General features: G+C 34.6%; 1 protein-coding gene across 2 annotated transcripts in view; it reads right to left on the bottom strand.

The window, feature by feature from the left end:
* Nucleotides 1–26,592, bottom strand: part of STAG1 (STAG1 cohesin complex component) — a 400,795-nt gene that overhangs the window by 189,331 nt on the left and 184,872 nt on the right. For both annotated transcript variants that reach the window (XM_037061224.1, XM_037061225.1), the window contains exon 6: nucleotides 13,231–13,307. In XM_037061224.1, the coding sequence (XP_036917119.1) occupies nucleotides 13,231–13,307 (77 nt within the window). The remainder of the gene's footprint in view (nucleotides 1–13,230; nucleotides 13,308–26,592) is intronic.

Here is a 26,592-nt window from a genome sequence, read left to right as displayed (position 1 = left end):
ATGTTTTGTAGATGTGTTTCAAAATTGTTTGGTTAAAGTCTTGAAATTATAATTATAATTCAGGGTATAATTATAGTATAGCCATTGTTAATATAATGAAAACAGTCTGCTTGGCATCATTGTGATCTGGCAGCCAAGGAAGTGGAATGTACATGCATGAACAATAACGACTTCATTGTACTCATCAGTGGAGTTGGTAAACACTGTGAGTGAGCACGTGTACTATGTGGTAATCACATTCAAAAGGACTGAGTGAGTAGAGCTACAAATCTGCATCACATTTTGCATTAAGCTTAAAGATTCCTCTGTGGAAAATATTTGGATAATTCAGAAGGCTAAAGCTAAGGGCAACTTTATCACGTCAATGTGGCCACTCATGTATCACATCTCATGTAGTTTCTGGCAAAACATCAAACCACCCAGGTGACTCAGCCCTCCTACAGTCCAGATTTGGCTCTCTGTCACTTCTGGCTTTTTCCCAAAATTAAATTCACCTTGGAAAGGGAAGACATTTCAAATGACTGTCAACGAGATTCAGGAAAATACAACAAGGAAGCTGATAGCAATTGGGGAACTGTGTGAGGTCCCAAGGTACCTACTTTGAAGGGAACTGAGGTATCATTGTCCCTATGTTCAATGTTTCTTGTATCTTCTTCAATAAATGTCTCTATTTTTCATATTACATGGCTGGATAACTCTGGACAGATCTCGTATAGTTGATTACGACAAACTCGGATGAAGATTTAATCTAGTACCCACTGATACAAATGTTATTGCTGAGTCATACTTTGGCTTATGAACATCTCATTAAAACATTTCTCAAAATAAATGTGAATGCTCCCAACAATATCATGGAAGGGTTGAACTCTACCCAAAACAATATAAATCAATAGACTATAACTGGTACTTCTAAAAATACTAGTTTAATTCTACAACTTATTTGGTTAATTGTAAGACAATGGGTAATAAAAACAGCCGAAAATTTATTATATGACCCATGGTGCTCGAGTAGAAAGCACAACTGTTACTTGAGTACCCTTTCTCCAGTTATTTTAGATTATACACTTGCGGTTATATACTAGGCAGAATAAAGTAGTTGTTACTATCCTACTCATTATTTTGATTTGCTTGATGTAGCTCATTGCCAGACTATACATGTTTTATATATCCAAGTCCCCTGTAAAAAAAAAAAAAAACTCAGACGAAGGTTACACAAAGACTAGAGATGATTAACTAAGCTTTACCCCTGGGAAGAATGAGCTGCTTCGACTGAGAATCTGACTGAAGACAACTCCAGATAGGGACTACACCTGAAACTTACTTCCCCGGGACCTCTTTGTTGCTCAAATGTGGCCATCACCCCTATGATTATCACTTCTGCTGTATTAACATCTCATCCACACTCCCACCCCCCACTATGTGAGACATGGAAATGACCTTTCCTGACCACAAGAGACCAAGTATTCCTGATAACTCTATTCCAGAATGGCTGATTATCAATGCTTTCCAAAGAAAAATCAATAGAAAGTGGGGAGCGTGAACAGAAATATCCAAAACAAAGTCACTAATATGAAGGTCCCCTAAAATGGAGCCAGGAGGCTCTTAAGGAAGTGGGGCTTAAGCCAACGATGTATCCTATACACATTTTGTCCCTCAGTTCTCAGAGCTGCTATTAAGTTGCTAAACCAGTTAATAAATTCAGCTCAAGCCAGAACCATATACATCCCAGAACAGTGAATGCTGCATGGAGAACATATGAACTGGAATTCCTCCTTGTAGTTTTTGCCCTTTATGTTTGCAAATTGGAACTAACTAATCCCTGTGAGCCGAGCAAGCAATCCTTCATCTGCATGTAAATATTATATTTTGTGATTTCTGCCTTCATAAAACCTATCTTCCTTTGTCCCCCCTCCAGCACAATTTAGGTTGCTACTTAAAACTGTGTCATCTGGGCTGCAGCTCCTTTTGCTCAAATAAATGCTATTTATTTTTTTAGTGTAAAATTAATTTTGATTTACATGAGTGTGGACTTAAGAAGCTTAGATGGTCTAGGTTCAATTCCTAGCTTTGCCATTTGTTACTTGTATGAGTTGAGGCAAATTTCTTACAACTTGTGCCGCACTGTTCTCACCTGTAAAATAGAGATATAACCATAACGTAAAATACCTAGCTCGTAAAAGTGTTCTGGAGATTTAACAGTACAAGATGTACAAGATGTACAAGTATTTTCTACTATTATTCTTCAACATTTTACCTCTTGTCTCTAGTAATTGCAGTGCAAGGTTCACAGTTACAGTATTACTGCCTGTGTTATTGCTTTTCACATTATAAATTGACTACAATTTCTTGTCTTTATGAGTTTTTCTACTTGATTATTCCTTTGTGTTTTGGAATATCTTATTTCCGACTTCGCTTCCTTACTTTAATATTGTCTACCTTCCTCAATTTAGAACCATATCACAAAATGGTATGTATAACAAAGCCCAATTAGTGTTTTCAAAAAATATTAAAACTTATGCTTATTTTTACCTAAAAATAAAAAGTAAATTAATTGTAACTAATGTTTAATATACACAACAAGTTTGTCCTTGTCTAACTAGGTCCAAATTTTAGACTATTTTGTGTCAAAAATGGTATTTGAAATATGCCAAAAGAGAAGTGTAAGTAAGAAGAGTTCACTGCTCAAATTGGCTGACATTATGGCCTTTGTCACTGATTTGTTCACGTTTTTTAAATTATATACAATCAATGTAATGTATTTACAGTTTAAAGTACTTATTTTTAACTCTTCATGAAATAAAAACAAAGATTTCTGAGGGGAAAAATATGAACATGTAATCTAAATGGATAATAATAAATGTGGCAGTACTGATACCTGCCGCACAAACTCTTCTTAGACCACTATAAAAGTTAAAAGTCATGACGATCTAATGATGTAGGAAAAGAAATTGACTTAGTAGTATGTGCATTTAATTCTATAAATACACATATGCTTTAAACTACACTATAATATAATGGAAAAAACATATTTATCTGATCAAGAGTGGAAGGGGAAAAGAAATTTTATTTATGTTTACTTATCAGATATTTAGGAAACAATTAGTGCGGAACTAAGAAAGTCTGAAACAATCACCAGTTAGTTACTTCTTAAACACTGTCCACACAAAAACTCTAGCCTTTTGAAAGACACTGTGTGAAAGAAGAAGGGAAAACATTAACTTTATATATAAAACTGGTTATATTAGGTTTTCACTATTAAGAATATAGGCTGAAAAATGTTCTACTGCCTGGACACAGTTAAAAAATTTAGAGACTTTAATTCGGGTATGAAGATAATTTGAGCTTTCTTCTACCATAGCTTTGGCATTTCCTTAACATTTTCTCAGACTGTATACTATTTAACCATTGTGTATTTCTAAAAATTTTTAATCCTTTGATTAATAAATGCTGATGGATAAAAGTTCTATACTGAAGTTCAAATAAACAAATTCACAGAAGGACATATTAGAAACAAGAGAAAAAAACTGCAGGATAAATGTAATCATTAAAACAGAATGCAAAATGTCTCCTTGTGAGCAATACCATACAGACTAGCACAGCCTAGAATTAAAGCACTAAGTGAATACATCAAGTATGTTATGTTGCAGAGGTTTCCCTATATGAATGTCACACTTAATACATGAAAACTATAAAAACCAACCTTTGGGAAACACAGCTAAGAGACTATGTAAAGAGATGTGACTTTAATCTGAGGAAGAAGTGCTATTACACTTTGCTTTACCTCCAAAAGGTTGGCTACAACAGGAACCAAGAGTACCTATTAACTCTGAGGACCTAAAGACTGCTCTGGAAATTAACATTATTTCTAAATTAGGTTTATACTACAAATAACAAAGCACTTTTGGCTATGTGCAGGTTTGTAGGTCTTTAAAAAAGTTAACTAATAAATATTATAAACAGTTTGTTATAAGGACTAGAAGCTATTATTACACTTTTCAGGCAATAACATACTCTTGGACCACTGAATCCAAATTTAAATACCTTTCATCATACTTCTAAGTTATCTCACCACTGCTTGACTTTGTTATATTACATTATATTCATGCATTTAACAAATTTTAATGGCTATTCCCTGTGAACCAGACACTGTTCCAGGTTCTTGGGATCCAATGATTCTTGTCATCATATCTTTTAGATTTTTGTCACAAAATATAATTTATCTCCCTCCATAACACACATAGTAAGGTGAGGAAAAAAATAAAATACAGTATATATTACAACAATATGCAGGCATTTAAATGCAGTTTCTTGAGGGTATACAAAACTGTCAAACGGAGTGATACTTGACAAATTGAAGACAAAATGAGTAGACACGAAAGACAGATCTAACTTATTATTGTGCTTTAAACAAATACATTCTAACACAATCAAAACTTAATTGTAATGTAATATAGTAAACAATCATAATTATTACTTGTACTTAGTTTTCACACAGGAAAAATTAGACCGATGATTGTTAAGTCTTCATTGATTAGGCAGTAATCTCCAAGGTTAGGGGAAAAAAACATATTTGGGGAATTTAAGTGCCTTTTGAAAAGTTTTACTACATTTAATTCATTGTCAGATTTGGTGACAGTTTATTGTTCCTTCAAATACCCTGAGTATCTGATTAACATTCACAGGAATATTTTCTTAGGTATATAATGAACTTCATTTTGGTGATTTCCTCACCTTCCTCTAGTTATCTCAAAAATCTTACAAAACAATTATTTACTGTTATTGTGCATTTTCACAAAACATTCATTTGTTTTCAATATTCTGGTCTCATATATGAATTGTTTTCCTAACTTAAAATTTAGCTTTCTCTTTTTATATCCCTGAGAATGAAGTTACCTAAGTTTGTTGTATACTAAAAATCACCGAGTGAGCTTTTACAAATCCCTATGCCCAGGTACATAGGGATTAAATCAATTTGTCAGGGATGTGAGAGGGAACAAGGCATCGATAGCTTTTAAATGTTCGTAGGTAATGAAATTCATAGCATTACAGGCCTAACTCAAGAAACAAGAAAAATCTCAAATAAACAACCTAATTTTACACTTGAAGAAACCTGTCAAAGAACAATAAACAAAGCCCAAAGAGAGAAGAAATAATAAAGATCAGAGCAAAAATAAACAAAATAAAGTCTAAAAGAAAACATACATGAGATCAATGAAACCACGCACTGGTTCTTTGAAAAGGTATGGCCAAGAAGTCCATATGTTTTTTTTTCTGTAAAATAAAAGATCCATTTCTCATTTTCACAAATAACTTTATTGATTTGGATATTCTGAGTATGCTATGTCCTACTCTTGGCTTCCAGTGGGTAGAGGCCAGAGGTGGTGCTAAACGTGTTCCAACATCTAAGGAAACAACAGGACAATTATTGTCCCCACAGCAAAGAATTATTTGGCCAAAAGTCAACAGTACCAAGAAACTTTGCAAACCACTTTTGATATATTTGATCAATTACAGCACCGTCTCCATATTCTGCACAAATAATTTTTGTGTTTCAGCTGCATTTTTACCTTTCTTGAAATAATAACGTATAATATACTGAAAAGGTTGTGTGTCTCTTCTTCCATCAATGTTAACATGGCTACACAGCAATTTACCAATTTTGAGAAGTTTTTTTAAAATGCACAATGACATACGATAGCTGTCCCAATATAATCTAACAAAATTGTTTTTGAATGAAGTTAAACACAACTAAGCACTACTACAGCCATCGTACAATAAAACATAACAGACTCTTTGGCCAACTGAATAAACAAGGTTGATATACCTTAAGATTCACCAAGAAAAAAAGAGAGAAGACAAAAATAATTAAAATAAAAAATGATAAAGAAGTAACAGCTGAACTGTTAGACCCGCAGAACTACAAGGGATTATATAAAAATATAATGAACAGCTACATGACACCGAATTGGGCAATTTTAAGAAATGAATTCCTAGAAACATAAAACTCTCCCAAGACTGAATAAAGATGGAACAAAAAATCCAGACAGACCAATTATTAATGAAAATGAAGCAGTAATCAAAATCCTTGCAGAAACAAAGATCCTGGATGGATGCCTTCACAAGGGAAGTTTATCAAATATTCAAAAATAAATTAACAAAAATTCTTCCCAAAATATTCCAAAAACAAACAGGAGGAAAGACTCCCAAGCTCATTTTTACAAGGTCAGAATTATCCTAATTCTAAAGCCAGATAGACATTACAAAGAAAAAAATTATAGACCAATATCCCTAATGAAAGCAGATGCTAAAATCCTCAACAAAATATTAGCAGACCAAATTCAGCAATACTTTAAAGAGATAATTTACAATAAACAAGTGGGACTTATATCTGGGATGCAATGCTGGTACAATAACGACAAATGTATTTGATAAAATCGAACACTAATTTATGATAAAACCTCACAGCAAAATGGAAATACTGGGAACAAATATGAACATTACAAAAGGCTGAGTATGACAAACCTAGAGCAAACATCATATTCAATGGGATAAAACAAAAAGCATTTCTCTTAGGATGAGGAATGAGACAGGGGTGTCTATTTTCACAACTATTATTCAACATAGTACTGAAAGTACTAGCCTCAGAAATCAAAGAAGAAGAAATAAAAGGCAACTATGTAGGAAAAGAAGAAGTACAACTGTCATTATTTGCAGATAACATGATACTGTATATAGAGAACTTTAAAGATTCCACCAAGAAACTACTGGAACTGATAAATAAATTCAGGAAAGTAGTGGGATACAAAATAAATATCAAGAAATTGGACTTCCAGCAAAAATGGAGGCGTAGGTGGAAATACTGTGCCCCTTCCCACAACTAAATTTAAAGACAGCTAAGTTTTAGAAACAAAAACGCAGCAAAAACAGTGAAAATTGAACTGTATGGAAGTCTGACAATAACAAGCCACTCAGCCAGACGGGTAAGAGGGGCGGAGTCGGTGACGGAGTGGGATTGGGCTGGAAAGACTGTTTGGTCTGACCAACCCAGGAGGGTAGGCAGTCGGTGGATCCCAGGCATGGGGTGGTGACTGGCGGACCCCGTGAGGGCGCAGGGCAGCTGGCTGACTGCGGTCATACATTCGTACGCAGATAAACCAAGCAAAGTGAGATGGTGAGACAGACCGCTGAGGTCAGGGCCCTGGTGACGGGAATTAGGCTGAAAGCACCAACTGGAAAGACTTTCTTGGGGCTGAGGGGCCGGGAGAGGCTCCCAGGCTCACAGAGAGTTCAATGGAGAGACCCACAGGGTCCTGGAGAGGAAACGGGCCCACACACCCGGGAACCGGCAACAGAGGGGCCCAATTTGCTTGTGGGAAGCCGCAGAGGGGACAGAAATCTGAAGAGAGCAGAGTGGGGCAAAGCGCCATTTTTTCCCCTCTCTGACCCCACCCTCAAGTACAGCATCATAACCCAGTGACTGGGTCGGCCGGCCCTGACAAACACCTAAGGCTCTGCCCCTCAAACATAACAGGTGCAATCAGACCAAGCATTATGATGCAAGAACAGCTCAAAGCCCCAGAGCCTATAATTCTAAGTGACCAAGAAATAGCCAGCCTTTCAGATGCACAGTTCAAAACACTGGTGATCAGGATGCTCACAGAATTGGTTGAATTTAGCCACAAATTAGAGGAACATATGAAGGCTAAACTAATTGAAATGAAGGGAAATGCACAGGAAACTAATAGTGATGGAATGGAAACTGGGACTCAAATTAATGGAGTGGACCAGAAGTAAGAAAGAAACAAAGAGAAAAGAAGGAAGAAATAAGAGTTAAAAAAAATGAGGAGAGGCTTAGGAACCTCCAGGACATCTTTAAACGTTCCAACATCCGAATTATAGGGGTACCAGAAGGGGAAGAGGAACAGCAACAAGTGGAAAACTTATTTGACCAAATAATAAAGGAGAACTTCTCCAATCTGGCAAAGGAAATAGACTTCCAGGAAGTCCAGGAAGCTCAGACAGTCCCAAAGAAGTTGGACCCAAGAAGGAACACACCAAGGCACATCATCATTACATTAGCCAAGATTAAAATGAAGGAGAGAATTGTAGAAGTAGCAAGAGATAAAGGGACAGTCACCTACAAAGGAGTGCCCAGCACATTGTCAGCGGATTTCTCAAAACAGACCTTATAGGAAAGAAGGAGCAGGAAGGAAGTATTCCAAGTCATGAAATCCAAAGACCTACATCCAAAACTGCTCTATCCAGCAAAGCTTTCATTTAGAATGGAAGGGCAGATGGCACTGGCCCTGGCTGGTGTAGCTCAGTGGATTGAGCGTGGACCTGCGAACCACACGATCGCGGTTTGATTCCCAGTCAGGGCACATGCCTGGGTTGCAAGCCAGTTCCCAGCAGTGGACACATGAGAGGCAACCATACATTGATATTTCTCTCCCTCTCTCCTTCCCTTCCCCTCTAAAGATAAATAAATAAAATCTTTAAAAAAAGCCACTTAAAAAAAAGACAGTATGGTACAGGCACACAAAAAAAAGACATATAGAGCAACAGAACCAAATAAAGGGTCCAGAAATAAATCTACGCCTATATTTGACAGACGATGCAAGAGCGAACAATGGGGTAAAGACACTCCTTTCAATAAATGTTTTGGGGAAAAATGGGCCAGATATGTGCAAAAAACAGAAACTATACCATCTTTTATTATACCATACACAAGAATACACTCAAAATGAATTAAAAATTTAAATGCAAGATTCTACATAATAAAAATCCAAGAAGAAAACATAGGCAATAAAATCTCAGATTTTTTTTGTAATATTTACTTGTGCTATAGGTCCTCAAGCAGAGAAAAGGAAAAAAATAAACAAATGGGACTACATCAACCCAAAAGTTTTTGCACAGCAAAGGAAACCATCAACAAAATGGAAAGATAACCAACCCATTGAATGGTAGAACATGTTCATCAATTATACACCTGATAAAAAGTTAACACCCGAAATTTACAAAGAAAGGAAACTGATGTAAATTTCAGCATCAAAAAAAACGAACAACCAAATTAAAAATTGAGCAAAGGATCTAAATAGACACTTCTCCAAAGAGGACATAAACATGGCCAACACACATATGAAAAGATGTTCAACATCACTAATTCAGAGAAAAGAATATCAAAACAACAATGAGATATCACCTCATACCTGTCAAAATGGTTATCATCAATAAATCAACAAATACCAGGTGCTGGAAAGGTTGTGGAGAAAGGGAACCCTCATTGCCCTGTTGGTAGGACTGCAGATTGGTTTGGACTCTGTGGGGAATAGTATTGAGGTTCCAAAAAAAGGTAAAAATAGAGTTGCCTTATGATCCAGCATTTCCACCTCTAGGTATGGTTCCGAAAAAAAAAAAACCCAAAATGCTAATTTTGGACCCTTATATTCATTGCAGTGTTATTCAGAATAGCCAAGCTACAGAAACAACACAAGTATCCATCAATGGAGGAGTAAATAGAAAATCTTGGTACACATATACAATAGAGTATTTCTAAGCCATAAAAAAGAATGAAATCTTCCCATCTGCAACAGCATGAATGAACCGACAAGGTATTATGCTATGTGAAATCTAACGAACAATATGTATAAACAAAAAAAACAAAACAAACAGACTCAAAGAGAACAGACTAATCATTGCTACTGGGGAGAGGATTTGGGGAACTACATGAGAAAACTGAAGGAACTGAGTTTTTTTAAAGATTTATTTATTTATCTTTTAGGTAGAGGGGAAGAAAGGAAGAGAGAGCATGAGAAGCATCAATGTGTGGGTGCCTCTCAAAACTGAATAAACAAATATTAAAAATAGCTTCTGTTTTTAATATTTAATGTTAGCTGAAGCTTGGTTGTGTCACTAATTAAATTACAAAAAAGTCCTTTCAAAATTCAGAACTTTATTGGATACAGAAGCAAAAACAAGCAATTATGGATATATATGTCCATATATATATTTATATGGATATTTATAAATATCCATAAATATGTGGATAAATATCCATATATTATCCATATATATCCATAAACATACATTTATGGATATAAATATAAATATCCATAAATATTTATATGAGTATTTATATTTATATCCATATAAATATATATATATAATTATGCATGGATCACAATGTAATGTTTCTATTGCCATGGAATGTTTAAATAGTCTGAAAAACAGTGACAATGTTTCTGTAAATATGCACATGAAAATGTTTGGTCGGTCAAAATGGAGGCGTAGGTAGACATACTATGCCTCCTTGCACAATCAAAATAAGGACAACAAAAATTTAGACACAAAAAAATCAGTATGGACAGAAAAATGAACTGTATGGAGGTCCAACAACCAAGGAGTTAAAGTAGACACATTCATCCTGATGGGTAGGAGGGGCGGGGTTGGGCAGCCAGGCAGAAAGGAGTCATGCCAAAAAAAAGAGGTGGCTGGTGGATCCCAGGTGCAAGGCAGCAACTGGCCAACCCACCAAGGTGGCAGATTGTGGAAGAGTGCAGCACAAGGGGGCTGCTAGACCAGGTGATCCCACATTGCCATGCAGATAAACCAGGCAAAACTGGGGAGAAAGACAACCATGCAACCCAGGGTTCCAGTATGGGGAAATAAAGCCTCAAAACACCAAATAAAAACACCAGTTGGGTTCAGGTGCTGGGAGAAACTCCAGCATCACAGGCGAATTTGTTGGAGAGATCCAAAGGGTTCTAGAATGCACACAAATCCACCCACATGGGAAGTTGCACCAGAAGGGCCCAGTTTGCTTGGGGGAATGGCAGAAGGGACTGAAATCTGGCAGACAGCTGGAGCAACCATCACTGTTCCCTCTCCAAGCCCTCCCCCATGTACAGCCTCACAACGAAGCAACTGGGCTGTCCCACCCTGGTGAACACCTAAGGCTCCTCCCCTTACTACAAAACAGGTATGACTAGACCAAAAACAAAAAAGAAAAGAAATGGCTCAAATGGAAGAACAGAACAAAGCCCCAGAGGTAATATATCTAAGCAACCAAGAGATAGCCAGCCTATCAGATGGACAGTTCAAGGCACTGCTGATCAGGATGCCCACAGAATTGGTTGATTTTGGTAGCAAGTTAGATAAAAAAAATGAAGGCTACACTAAGTGAAATGAAGGGAAATGCACAGAAAATGAATAGTGATGGGAAGGAAACTGGGACTCAAATCAATGGAGTGGACCAGAAGGAAGAAAGAAACAACCAAACAGAAAAATGAAGAAACAAGAATTCAAAAAAATGAGGGGAGGCTTAGGAACCTCCAGGACATCTTTAAACGTTCCAACATCTGAATCATAGGGGTACCAGAAGGGGAAGAGGAAGAGCAACAAGTGCGAGACTTGTTTAAACAAATAATAAAGTAGAAATTCCCCAATCTGGGAAAGGAAATAGACTTCCAGGAAGTCCAGGAAGCTCAGACAGTCCCAAAGAAGGTGGACCCAAGGAGGAACACACCAAGGCACATCATCATTACATTACCCAAGATTAAAATGAAGAAGAGAATCCTAGAAGCAGCAAGAGATAAGGGGACAGTTACCTACAAAGGAGTGCCCACCAGACTGTCAGCTGATTTCTCAAAAGAGACCTTACAGGCAAGAAGGGGCTGGAAAGAAGTATTCCAAGTCATGAAAGTCAAGGACCTACAACCAAGATTGCTCTATCCAGCAAAGCTTTCATTCAGAATGGAAGGGCAGATAAAGTGCTTCTCAGATAAGGTGAAGTTAAAGGAGTCCATCATTACCAAGGCCTTATTATATGAAATGTTAAAGGCATTTATCTAAGAAAAAGAAGATAAAAAAGACAAACAGTAAAAAGACAGTAAACACAGTTATCAATAACCACACCTAAAACAAAAACAAAGCAAACAACTAGAACAGGAACAGAACCACAGAAATGGAGATCACATGGAGCGTTAGCAACAGGGGAGTCGGAGGAGGAGAATAGGGGAAAAGGTACAGAGAATAAGTAGCATAGGTGGTAGGTAGAAAATAGACGGGGAGGGCAAGAATCGTATGGGAAATGTAAAAGCTAAAGCAGTTATGACACACGGACATGAACTAAAGCGGGGAATGTGGGTGGTAGGGTGTACAGGGTGGAGGAGAGTGAAGAAGGGAAAATGGGACAACTGTAATACCATAGTCAATAAAATATATTTTAAAAAAAGAAAGAAAAAGGAAATGTTTGACCTGCACTACTAGAATAAAAGTGAACACCTGAAGAGAAAAAAATATTGTGCAAAGTGTATTTGAATATGTTAGGAGTACATTTTTTAATTAAAAATATGTATTACTAACAAAAAAATAGTCTCAGCCCACTCCACTGAAACAGTGGACCTAGAATAAAACCAATCTTTGCTGTTCATGTTGAAAGTCAAGGGAAAAAAATCTACCAGAAAATAGAATTGAAATTAATGGTGGACTAAAATATGAATTCAGTTCACTATAAATACAGTACAGAAATAAAACTATGTTTTTCAATAATCTGTGTAAAAGTACTTGAAAAATTATTTCAGTGAAAATAAAAAAATGCAGAAAAAGGAGTTCCACATGTTTCATTTCCAAAGACTAGCAAACAAAACACACTACTCTCAGAGTGTTCCTAATGCTTGTTTAAGTTTTATACACACACAAGGGGTGGTAGCTGTTAAAGACCACATAAAATAATTTTGGAAATTATGGATTAAACTTAAGATAGCTTTTCTTCAATACAATCTCTGAGAAGCATAAAAGAGATCTTGTTCTGTGACAATGTATCAGATATAACATGAAATCTTTTCCCACTTCTGTGACCTACAAATCCATTTTTCTTTTTCCACTTTCTTCACATACTTTTTATAAATGCCCAACATTTATTTTCTTATTAGGAAATATTACAAAATTTTAGGTGGTCTTCAAAAATGAGTATCAAGAATCAACTTCTATTTCACACCACTAATTTTCTTATCCTTATCTGTCATCAATTTAATGTTACCTTAATGCAATGTAATCAAATCCCCAGACATCATTAATTTTGGAATTAGTAGCATGGATTATCATATACATAAGAATAAAGTATATCTTTACTTACACTGAACACTAAATCAAAACAGAAGTCAAAATAGTCAACATACTCACTATTTAAAAGTATAAGTAGCCATTTGCATAAATATTGAAATGCTATACCTCATCAAATTCTTCAGTCATTTTTCTGATGATTTCTGCATTCTGCATATTTCGAAACATCTCTATTCGCACGGTACCTGTAGAACAACATATTTTATAGTTAATCTTTTTCTGTTCCATTTTAAATTTTATCTGACATTTGTCTTCAAAGTTTTATATACTTGGGTTTAACTTCTTTCCCTCCACTAAACTCTTATCTATTTAAAAAAACCTCTTCTTTAAGAACTTCCAAGTTCTTTAGATATTTTTAAAATACTGAATATTTTGTAAATTAGATAAGTATAAGGAAACAATGCTGATAGAAATATTGGGAAAGGAAACGACAAAGACATGAAAAATTCATTTATATTGCAGAGAGGACCCTAAAATTTGACTTAGGTATATACTAGTGCTATCCAGACATGTAGCTCACTGTCTTAGTCTGTATAACCTCCTGTATAACAGAGTATAACCTCCTTTCATGGCTCTATCTGATATTCTACATTGTCAGAATATTCTTCTATAAATTAAAATGAAATGTCCCTTAATCTAGTAATACACTTCAGATAAACTATTTCCTCTGAACTTAAAAAGTTGCCCAGTAACTCCTACAGAATAGCAATCAAAAACAGTTAACACCCTTTTCATCTCATTATTTTATGCTACTTTAATTTACAATTATGTAAATATTATTACTCTTATAATAATAATGACTGGCATATACCAAAAACTGGGTTAACATTTCCATAATTTAAATCAACCTTGAGGACAGAGAACACTGGCCTAATAATTACAAGAGGTTCAATTTCAACTGTATAAATGTGAAACATTCAAGCTAAAAAGTCAATCAGGAAGAAAATAATTACTTTATAACCTTTGTCAGGTTCTTTGTGCGTGTTTACCAGCTGCAATTCACGAAATGTACATGTAGCCTTAGAGGAAAGAACATGGAGCTAAATGGTCACTAAAAGTCATGAAAATATGGTCTTAATTCAGAGGCACAACAAAAACTACAATGGCACATTAAACTTAATTTGACTGAATTTTTACTAACCTGTAAAATGAGAAAAATGCTATTTACCTTCTTTTAATTAAAAACATTTTTAAGCATGTTCTAATTACTGGATATGCAGGGTAGAGCAAAAGGTTTACGGTTGTTCACATGAAAAATAGTAATAAATAGTTACACAAAAATGAGCTTTGTGTTTTGAGTACTCACAACTGTAAACCTACTTTTGCCCAACCCTGTATAGCTCTCTGATTCATTTTCAGGATGCAGAATTAAGTACCACCAACAGGTAATCCCTATATCCAGCTGTAGGGATGAGAGTCTAGACTGGGAGTTTTGGGTGAATAAGAAAAATGTTTAGAGGGTTCCTCCACAACATGCAATTTTTCTAAACAAAATGAGAAACTTTTATATTGTGATTTTATTTTAAGCTAACAACAGTATTATAGACAGCATTCAACAGTACTGAAGACAGGTTGTTTACGTTCTGTAATATAGTCTTTATTTTCAGACAACTCTTAAAAATTAAATAAACAGAAAACACATTAAATTGCTAATTGTGAATTATCTCCAGTAAAACTTAGTTTGTGTCAGACATTCTTAAAATCACTCAAACAAAACCTTTGAACAATGTGTGGTCTTGGGAGACCAGCCTCCCATGCTGTGAAAAATCCAGATGTAAGTTTTAACTCCTCAAAAACATAATGTGGAGGCATCCCTTGGTATTCATGCAGTATTGGTTCTAGGACCATCTTCCAGTCCCCAACAGCAGATCAAATATACTGTCTTCAATTTTCAGTTGGTTGAATTTGCAGATATAAAACCCTGGGATACAGAGAGCTAACTATGTGTTTATTGGGGAAAAACATCCATATATAAATAGACCTGTGCATTTCAAACCTCTGTTGTCCAAAAGGTCAACTGTATTTAACCTTGTCTGGGTTATGAAGTATTTTGTCAATCTGAAATAGATTCCCTAAGATTAAAAAAAGGTTGTTTCAAGGTAATCTTGATAAGTAAAATTATATTCATGAGCATTACTAAATAAGCAGAAATACAATTAGATCTTTTAAGTTATTAAATATAGAAGTACTTATTCTTTGGGGAATGAAAAAATATATATCTTTAAAGATTTTATTTATTTATATTTATAGAGTGGAGAGGGAGACAAATATCAATGTGAGATAGAAACAGTGATTGGTTGTTTCTCGCATGCACCCCAACTGGGGACTAGTCTCATAACCCAGGGACTGGTCCCACAACCTGGGCACTACCCTGACCAGGAATCGAACCAATGACTGTTCACTTTGTGGGATGACACTTAATCAATTCAGCTATGCTTGGTCAGGGCAGAAAAGAAAATGTATTTTGACCTGGTTGTATACATTTGTCAAAGCCATTAATCTGTATACATAAAATATGTGAATTTTAATGTACAGAAATTATATCTTGGTAAAGTTGATTATTAAAACAAAAACAAGGAAGTTTTTAACCAATGTCCCTTCCAATGAATTCAGTAAAAAGGAAAAAAAAAACCCACCAAGAAATCGTGGGACTCAAAATTCTAAAGGAAGAATGAGATCTCTTCTGAGGTAGAAGAGAATTGTGGGCAAAGGATAACTGCCAGATAATATCAGAGAATGCTGCATATACAATATACATGTGGAAGACTCCCTTAAGTTGATTTAATTATAATTTACTGTACCTATGATGATGAATAAGGATCAGCTCATTTTCTACATATTTCAGTGAGTGGTATGTTTGACGGGGAGGAATCTACCAAGGTGAAATCTTAAATAGAATTGTTTTAAGTAAAAATGATTTAAGTCATCCAGCTTATAAAAATAAATAAAACAAGAAAAAGGACTACGCTAATTACTATCCTAGTAGTAAGTTACATACCATACTTTGCCATGTATAATGCACAATTCTTTTGCCCAAATATTTGAAGAAAAGATAAGGGTGCATATTACACGTGGATAGTACCAGAAATACCTTGTATCTGTTCTTATGTTTTGTAGTCATTTGTTACATAATATTTCCTGTACCATATGTTCAAAAATAAATGCTAAAATTCTTTTATAATAAAAAACAAGTATCTAAATATAAAAAAAATAAATTGAAAAAATAAATTAAACAAAAAGAGTTTTCTCCTTGAAGGTTAAGGCCAAAAATGTGGGTGTATTATATATGGGACTGTATTATACATGACAAAATATGGTATATCATTATGAAAATATTTACAGTGTAAATAATGCTCTACTCTATTTCCATGATTGATATGTCAGTTTCCATATACAGTAGAGTCTTAATTTCAATGGAGTAGCTATGTTAGTTCATAAAAGGAGGACTATTTTGCTGTATTAATTTAATGTTACAAAGTAAAAAAACAACAAAACAGTAACTAGAATTAAAAGAAATATTTAAGAAAAACCACATACTTAGCATCTTTAAAGATGAGTACCATATACAAATAAAAATTACTAACAAAATAAAATCAGATATTTAAAGCCATGATTTTGAAATGAACAAAAGGTTGTTACTAAGATATTTTTCAAGAGGAAAATCTTTCTTTTGCCTTAATGACTATTCCAAAAATTGGCCTATTTACTTTCCAACTGTTCATTCTTCTCCAGTTGTGTTCCACAACTCTTCTGAAACTGCTTCCTCACACTAATTATCTCCCCATTGCTACAACAGACTAGACAGCATTTCCTTAGTAATGCCCTATCTATTATAAAGCATTTGCTCATAGTGTTGGTTTCTTCAGCACTATGTCTTTGTACTGTATTCTATGATGACTTACGCTTTCTTCACTTACTTTTAAGTCATTTACCTGAACAGTTTAGGTAATGTACAACGTTCTGCCTAACATTCTTCTTTGTCCCTCTTTACATTTTCTAACCTGGAAATGGCTCCCATCTAGCTCACCCACTAGAGCTAAGTATGGCAGATATCAGTGCTTACTTGTTTTTTACATTCCCTCCAAGTCTGCAAAAAGTGCTTAAGTTTTTCTCTCTTTCTCTTAAGCTTTCCTTGACAAAAGATGCATATTTCTAATAGAACATTATCCTGTTATTAATTATACAGCTACATAAAAAATCTGAAATAATTCATATTCACAGAAATATAAATATATGAAAATAGAGAATGGAAGGGGAGATTGTCTTCCTCTCTCTTAACTACCAAGTTATCTGTGAGAATTCTGCAAGTATAAAGTACCAAGATGCGTATTTTATACTAAAAAATAAAAGGCTGTTTGAACAGGCCCTCCTGGGAGGATTATACTTCCAATGAAGGTAAAAGAAAAAATGTCAAAATTGTCATTTTTATCTATGAATAATTCTAGAAACATAAGTAACATCACAAAGCTACCATTAAGTTGTTGATTATTTAAATAATGTCAAACTGCTGGCGAAAGGGTAACTTGATATAATCCCTGTGGCATTCAATTCAAAAAATGTCTAAATAAAAAATTTACAACATGCTCTTTGGCCTTGATATTGTACTTGTTGTAAAACATCCCTAAATTTTCACATGTGTAAAATAATAAATGCACATGGTTATTTCCAGAAGCACTCTTTGTAAAAAAGAAAGCCAATACATCCCTAAATAAAAATCTGATTAAATAAGTACAGGTGATGATGATAACGACGATGGTGTGGCACCTAATTTTGGGTGTCCACTATCTGTCAAGCATTGTGCTGAATAAATCCTTGGAGTTAAAACATTTAATCTCACAACAATCCTATGAAGAATGCACCATTTTTATCTCATTTACAGATGAGAAAAATTGAGGCACCTAGAGATTTATCAACTTGAAAAAAGGGTTTCTCAGTAGTAAATTCAGTCTACATGCAGGCAGTCTGGGTACAGGGTCCACAACTAACCACTGCTCTTCACTGACTCTTAAAGTCAATGGAATACATGGTGCTACCAAAATAAACAGCTGCCCATGATTGATACGTAAAGATCTGTAGGCTGTACTTATACATGAAAAAAGGGATTATGTGTGTCTATTTGATTGTGGATGCATTAACATATTTTGGGAAAGATATACAAATATCTGGCACAGAGTTTAGCTCTGGGAAAGAGAAATAATGTGGTTTAGGGTCAGGGATGTATGGACACATTATATTGTACACCCTTTGCCATTTCCTGAAACTTGAACTACATGAATATGTTTTTCAAACAAAATAATGAATAGATTTCAAATAAAAATAAAGTGTTAAAAACTAAACTGAAAGATAGATTGCTCTGAAACCTTGCCTACAGACCGTTTATGTAGTCACAATCAATATGCACTCATTAGAGGGCAGGTATAAGAACATTCAACAGAAGTTCGCCAGAAATATAAAGCTTGATGTTTCTCTTAATAGGTATTATAAGACCCAAAAGATGAAACTGAAAAGCAATATGAAAATAGGGCTGCAGAATACATACTTGCATAATTACCAGTAAAGACAATAAAAAGAGACAGGGCAATCACACATACAACAGCAGAACCCTGAAGATGTCATCCTAGAGTGGTTTAATGTCTTTGGAATAAGACAGAGTAGCTACACCAGCTACTAAGCTATGGGGTACTAGACAAGACAATTGTTCTATATGAAATTCAAATTTCTAATCTTGAAGAAGGAGATAATACCACTTTACCTAGGAGGCATTCAAAAAATGTTGAAAAAATGACTAAGGATGATGTGACAAATAAATTAGATAATAAATATAAAGTAGTTAGCACTCTACCTGTAGCAGATGAGATGCTCCATTAATATAAGGGTCTCCTAATTTGAGTATTTATTTATTTTTTATAATTATCCCACTATTTCCCAGGCAAACTAAAAGCTCTAGGTCCTTAGTTGAGTTTTACTGGAAGCCAGATTCCTAACTGTGCATGTTACAAAGTTAATGCTGTTTCAAGAATAAGATCAAAAAAATAAATAAATAAAAAAGAAGAGTAAAACCATTCACCTCTTAATATCCCAGAACCAGAGTAACTCATCCCAGAGGTTTTCCCATCACCCAATCCTATACCCTCCACCTCCAGAGTAGAGATGGTGAGATAAAACAGCACTAAGCATTCCTGTCCAAAATGCCTAAAACTCCCGCCTCCCACCAAGGATGAGTTAAGGGAATAAAGAAGTACTTTTCAGAAGTGAAGTGGGAAGCAGAAAACTGTCATACCCCATATGTATGAACCCATCCAGGCTTAGAAAATTATCTCATTTTATCCTTCTGATTATTTCCAATTCTACCACTCCTCTAGTCTATGCCACAGCTACAGCAGGAACTCTAGCCTTCTCTGTATTCTTCCAACTGGATAAAGAAGCAGGCAGAAGGGAAGAGAAGGCAGGAGTAAGACATAAGTTCATAGCTTTTTATGATACATTTTAATATTCTCGCTCACTCAAAATTACTGAAACCAGGTGTGGCTCAAGTACACTGCCTAAGAGCACTTAGCAGAGATCCTTCTAAATAGTAGATGATTTGTAAATAACTGTTCCATGTGTGAAACTTTTCTTTAAAATAGATTTTCTTTTAAAGAATGTATTATAGTGTCTTAATAAAACCCTATCTAGTGACAGAGATAACCCAAGTATATGACATGACAAGTTTTAAGTAGTCTCATTTTTGTTTCTTCTTTACTTTATGTAATAGACAGCAGGTTGTAAACCAAAATAAAATGGAAAAAGTCTGAAAATAAATATGGATAAATTAGTAGAGAAAATGTGAGTTAGAAAAGGAGAGAAAATGCTGAGGTTACTAAAACTGAGAATTCACTAAAGAAACATCTGCATACCAGAAACATAGGACTTAACAGTTACCTAGGATTCCAGTGACTATACATGAGTCCTCAAGATGTGAGGGGAAAGTGTGGGGGAAACAGAGAGAGACAGACACTTTGGTTGACTTCTGATGAGCATTTAAAGCTTAATAAGCCCTGGCCGGGTAGTTCAGTTGGTTAGAACATCATCTTGATAGACCCATGTTACGGGTTCAATCTCCGGTCAGGCACACACTAGAAAGCAACTAATGAATGAATAAATACATGGAACAACAAATTGATGTTTCTCTCTTTGTTTCTATCCCCCCTTTCTCTCTTTCTCTAACATCAAATTTTTTAAAAATTAAAAAATAAAGCTTAATAATAAAAAAATATCTTGGGATATTATAGTATATGTAAAAATGGAAGAAATTTATATCACAGGCTATTGTAAAAAAGATAAACATTTGAAAACTTGTATATCTTTAAAGATGCCTTATAAACAGAAATTACTGTGATTGTATCACTAGTGATTAGTCTGTCCCTAGATGGCAGCCTGTACTTTGTAACATTCCTTATAAAAAGCTGATACAGTAAACCCCCTTATCCATGAGGAATACGTTCAAAGACCTGCGGATGGATGCCTGAAACTGCAGGCAGTACTTAACCCTATTTATACTATGCTTTCTCCTATATATGCATACCTATGATAAAGTTTAATTTGTAAATTAGGTACAGTAAAAGATGAGCAACAATAACGTATAATAAAATAGAATAATTATAAAACTATACTATGATCAAAGTTATGCAAATATGGTCTCTCTCAAACTTATTATACTTACCTTTTCACTTAAAGGAATCACTTTATGGCTTTTCTTTGATGTATTCAAATTGCCAGCATCACTACTCTTGTGCCCTCGGGTCATTATCAAGTAAAATAAAAGCTAGTTGAAAACAAGACTGTGATACAGAGACAGTTGATGGGATAACCCAGAAGGCAACTAAGTGACCAACAGGGTACCCAGCATAAATACACTGGGCAAAGAGATGATTCACATGCTGGGCAAATGCAACAGGATGGCACTGAGATTTCATCATGATAATCAGAATGTTGCACAATTTAAAACTTACGAATTGCTTATTTCTGGAATTTTCCATTTAATATTTTTGGACCATGTAACTAAAACAGTAGAAAGCAAAATCTCAGGTAATTGGAGACTACTGTATACTTTTGCCTCTGTAAACACAAAAAGGCAAGTAAAGGTCAAATACTCAAAATATCACATATTTACACATAATATGTGAACACCAATTAACTAGTCTTTCAAGACAGCATAGGGTACACATCACCCATATTAAGAAGAGATAAATTTACTAAATATCAGAATTTCAAATTTTGTGGTTAGTTGAACCATGCTTGTGTAGCCCAGGGCCAAAAGCAAGTAAAGTTATTGTCCTATAGCTATAACCTTTCAGATTATTTTTATCAAATCTTCAACAACAATTAAAATAACATCATCAGTGCTAATGCTGCACACATAAGATGAGACTCAGAGAAAATAACATGAGGAAAATAAATCTATTTGAGCTCTACTACTAATATTAATATGATTAAAACAGACTGGGTTTCTTAATCTGTAGCACATGGATTCCTAAGTATCTACGAATCTTCTGAAGCTATGAAAATTTAGGTCTCTACTTTTGTAGGAGAAGGCACAAATATTTCAGAACATTATTAAATAAATTTGAGAACTGAAAAAGGTTAGAGTTACACATTAGAGGAAAAATAGTGGCTAAAGATTTTTAGTTTGAGGGAATTGAAAGGAGAGATAAAATGGTGACAGTAAAAAATATTTCTAGAGAAGATTTACCCTTCAGACCATGGAAAAGCCAAGACTCTGAACTGGGAAATGGAGAGCAGAAAAGGATAAATTCTTTTCCTTTGTAAGAAATCGAGCCATGAGTGAAACGGCAAAGAAAAAAGCACAAGTAAACTTTCTCATAATGTTATAGGGATGCTAAATTACAGGGTAAAAAAATATATTTATAAAGTATTGTTTATGGTCAACACTACACATTTGACTCCAGTTACATATACATGTAAGATCATTGAGGACTTAAATATTATTTAGGGCTATTTGACAGTTTTCTATTAAACTGCATACAAATAATCAAGTCCTATTTCTTTAATTAGTCACTTGGAGGTCCAAAATCATCTTAAGTATACTTCATGAAATCCTCTTATAATTTTTTTAATATGCCACTAAGACTTTCTCAACTCATCAACTGTCTAGAACACCTCTTTTCACATCTTCCCAAAATTTCTATGTAGGTTAATAAAAAGAGAAAGTAAAGACCAAACTGCTTGGGTTTAATGAAAGAATCTCAAAGAATTTTCCTTAAACTGAATTCTCCAGTATTTTTAAAAATATACTTTTTACAAGAAGTGTATTTTGAGAAGTATATTGAGACTGATGGAAAGGGGAAAGTTACACAGTACAGAGATTACCATATACATCACAATTAGTTTCTCTTATTGTTAATATCTCACATTAGAATGGTACAACTGTCACATTTCATGAACAGATAGTGATAATGTTATTATTTGCCCCAAATGTTATTGAGAAATAATTGACATATATCACTGTGTATGTTTAAGGTATACAGATGATACTTCAATTTTTACATATATTGCAAAATGATTACCGCAATGTTTACTTAACATCCACAATCTCATACAGACACAATAAAAAGAAATGAATTTCTCCTTGTGATGAGAAATCTTAGAATCTGTTAATAACTTTCCTATCAGTGATTTTTTTCATCTCATGGCACACATAAACTAATTACTAAAGTTCTGCAGTACACCCAAAAATATATTTTTTGCCAATCTGACAAAAAAAAGGTATAATTTTTATTCATTCACATCAAATGACTATTGTTCCACTGGCTTGTCATTTTTTTTTGACAATCTAAAGGAAAAGAAGTCATGTACTGCACATTTTAAAAATTCTTGGAGCACACCAGTATGTCACAGCACACCAGGTGACAATTGCTACTATATATCATACAGCAGTCTTAACTATAGTTGTCATGTTTTACATTTATTTTATAGCTAGAAGTTTGTACCTTTTGACGCCTTCCTCCAGTTCCACTTCCCTCCACCCTGATAACATTATTATTAAATACTGTAAAAAAGTCATACTTTGTTCAGATTTTTTTGGACCTAATGTCCTTTTCCCTCTCAGGATACCACAAAAGGTAGTTAAGGTGTCTTGTCTCTTTAGGCTCCTCTACACTGTGACACTTTTTCAGATCTCATGTTTTATGATGACTATGATGCTTTTATTGAGAAATGGTCAGGTATTTTTACAGAATGTCTTTCAATTTGGGTTTGTCTGATGTTTCCTTATGGTTACATCCAGTTTATGGGTTTTTGAGAGGAAGATGAAGAAATAAAGTGTCATTCTCATCACATGCTAACAATAAAACTAAACACTTCTGACTGTTAATCATGATCATCTACTAGCTGAGGTAGTATTTTTCAGGTTTCTCCACTATTACATATCACACTTTGCCCTTTTTCAATGCTGTATTCTTTAGATGAAAGTCACTATTTCCAGCCCACACTTAAGGGCTAGGAAGTTATGCTCCATTTCCTTAAGGTTTATGTAAGTATTCACATAAATTATTTTGGATTCTACATGAAAAGATTGATCTATTCTTACCCATTTGATACATCATTCAATCATTTATTTATATCAGCATGAACTCATGAATATTTTATAGTCTGGGTTATAATCCAATTCTTTGATATTTATTTTGTTGCTCAAATTTTTCCAGCTTTGGCCATTGAAGGTGCTTTCAGTTGACTCCTATATCCTTTTGGTTTTCTGTAAGTACTTGTTTACTTTCTGACACTATGAAATGCTCTAGGCTTACCTTGTAAATTCTCTGTCCCAGGACTATAATTTAACATTTTCACGGAGCCCTGTTTTCTTTCATGGAAGAATAAAATGTAGGTGTTAGGTGTCCCTTTCTACTGGCTCATTGTTAGGGAAATGTAATTTCTTTTAGGCCCCCTCAGCTGGAAGAACTAGAAAAAAATATATTTCTGTGTGTACAAATATTTCTATATGTAGCCATGTGTCTCTATTGAACTGTAAGTGACACAAATGTCTGCAACTACTCCATTAAAACATGAATTACTCTAGCATTTTCCCTTGCTTATCCATAATCTCCTGCTCATAAACACTGAAAAACCAAACAACTACTTACTTAATTTTTCAACTCCGGTATACACATACAGGGATTTCAGAATTGGTAACCCATACTTCCATGGGAAACAACTTTACTAACTATAGTATAGTGCTTATAGTTTTATGTTTGGGTTTTTTTTGTTTTGTTTTGCTTTTTCTTGCCTTTCAGTCTCCACTAATTTCTTTAGTTACTTAGAAAAGTACCTATTCCCTAAATCCCCTCAGTGTGAGGTTATTTCATGTACTAATATAGTTTGATTCTTTTCTAACAGTCTGCACTCATCCTGAGATGACCACATAGTGATTTTTAAAGTAAAAATTACCATGTATCAATGTGTATTCTTTGCTGTAAAGTTCTATGGGTTTTGAAAAATGCATAATCATGTATGCAACATTACAACATCATACAGAAGTCTCACCATCCTGATGCTCCATGATTCACCTATTCAACCTTTCCATCTCCCCAAAACCTGGCAAACACTGATATATTTGTTGCCTTCATGGTTTGCCTTTTCCAAAATGTCATATAAACTGAAATCATATAGTATGTAGCCTTTTCAGAATGGCTTCTTTTCTTTTATTCAGCAGTACCCGTTTAAGATTTATGTATATTTTCATGTGGTTGGAGAATGCATTCCTTTTTTCCAATATACCACTGTTCATCTATTTCATCTATTGAAGAACAACTTTGTTGCTTCCGGTTTGGGGCAATTATAATAACATTCATACGTAGGTTTCTGTGTGGAAATACAATTTCATATCAATTGGGTAAACATCTAAGAGCATGTAATTGGTGGATTTTACAATAAAGCTATGCTTTAGCTCTGTAAGAAACAGACTACCTTGCAAAGTGGCTATTCCATTTTTGCATTCCCACCAACAATGAAACTCCTATGACTTCACATTCTTGGTAGAAATTGGTATTGCCACTGTTTTGGATATCAGCCATTCTAATAGCAGTGTAGTGAAATCTTACTGTTGTTTTAATTTGCAATGACCTAATAACAAATAATGTTGGGCATCTTCTCATAGGCTTATTTGCCATCTTTACCTTTTCTTTGGTAGGTGTCTGTATTTTGGGGATTTTTAAGATTTCTTAGTGTATTCCGAATACAAATCCATTATATCATATATGTGTTTTCCAAGTATTTTCTCCCAGGCTGTGACTTATCTTTTCATTTTCTTAAGCGTTTACAGAGCAGAAAACTTAGTTTTAGTAAGTCCAACTTGTCAAGTTTTTCTTCATGGACTGTGCTCTCACTGGTTATATCTAAAAATCTCATCACTAAACAGAAGATCACATGGACTTTCTTTCTCCTATGTTTTGTCTTATAAGTTTATAGCTTTGTATTTTACATTATCTATTTTAAGTTGATTTCTTAGTGAAAGGGTGAGACCAATGTTTAGTTTGCTTTTCCTATATGGATTTCCAACTGCTCCAGCATGATTTCTTAAAGAGATGATTTAGATTTTTAAATTATTCTCAATGAAGTCACTGTCCTTTCAGGCAGATATTGCCATTCAACAATATCAAATATGCACAAATATGTGGAATTTTCAAAATTATGAGTTAGATTTACACACACACACACGCACACACTATCCAAAGAAAAAATTATTTAAAATTGATATAGACAAGTTCTAGTTATAGTAATATGGTAAACTATCATTTATATAAATATTCTTCCTGAAAATCAAATAAAATTTGAAACATTTTTATTATTATCATTATTATATACACACCCAAGGACATGCTTATTGATTTATTTTAGGTGTGGGGGAGAGATATATCAATTGGTTGCCTCTTGCATGTGCCCTGCTGGGAACTGTAACCTGTGAACCATAGGAGTGTCCAACCCACAGCCTGAGGGCCACATGCAGCCCAAGACAAAATCATGAATTTACTTAAAACATTATGAGATTTGTGTATGTGTGTTAGTATTTGTGTATTCAATGTCTGGCTGAAGACAACTCTTCTTCTTCCAATGTGGCCCAGAGATGCCAAAAGAGTAAACACCCCTGGAAGAGATGATGCTCCAACCGAGACACGCTGGCCAGGCCTGGAGACACATTTTAAAAAGCATCTGAAACCCTATGAAGTAGTAAGAAATTACCAGGACACTAACTAAAAGAAAAAACCTAAAATACAGAAGGAGCATTGAAACTCTTTTTCATCCCCACCTGAGGACATTTTTTTATTGCTTTGGTTTTTATTTTTTGGGGGGGAGGAAAGGAGGTGAGAAAAACATCAGTGTAAGAGAAGCATTGATCGGTTGCCTCCTGAACACACCTAGACCTGGGATTGTTCATACCTGGACTGAGGATTGTAAGCACCCAGACCGGGGATTGAA

Source organism: Sturnira hondurensis, unplaced genomic scaffold (assembly GCF_014824575.4).
Source record: "Sturnira hondurensis isolate 20B ecotype Veracruz unplaced genomic scaffold, ASM1482457v3 Scaffold0013299, whole genome shotgun sequence".
NCBI lineage: Eukaryota > Metazoa > Chordata > Mammalia > Chiroptera > Phyllostomidae > Sturnira > Sturnira hondurensis.
Note: the sequence above shows the minus strand (reverse complement) of the source record. Positions and strands in the feature narration are given on the sequence as shown.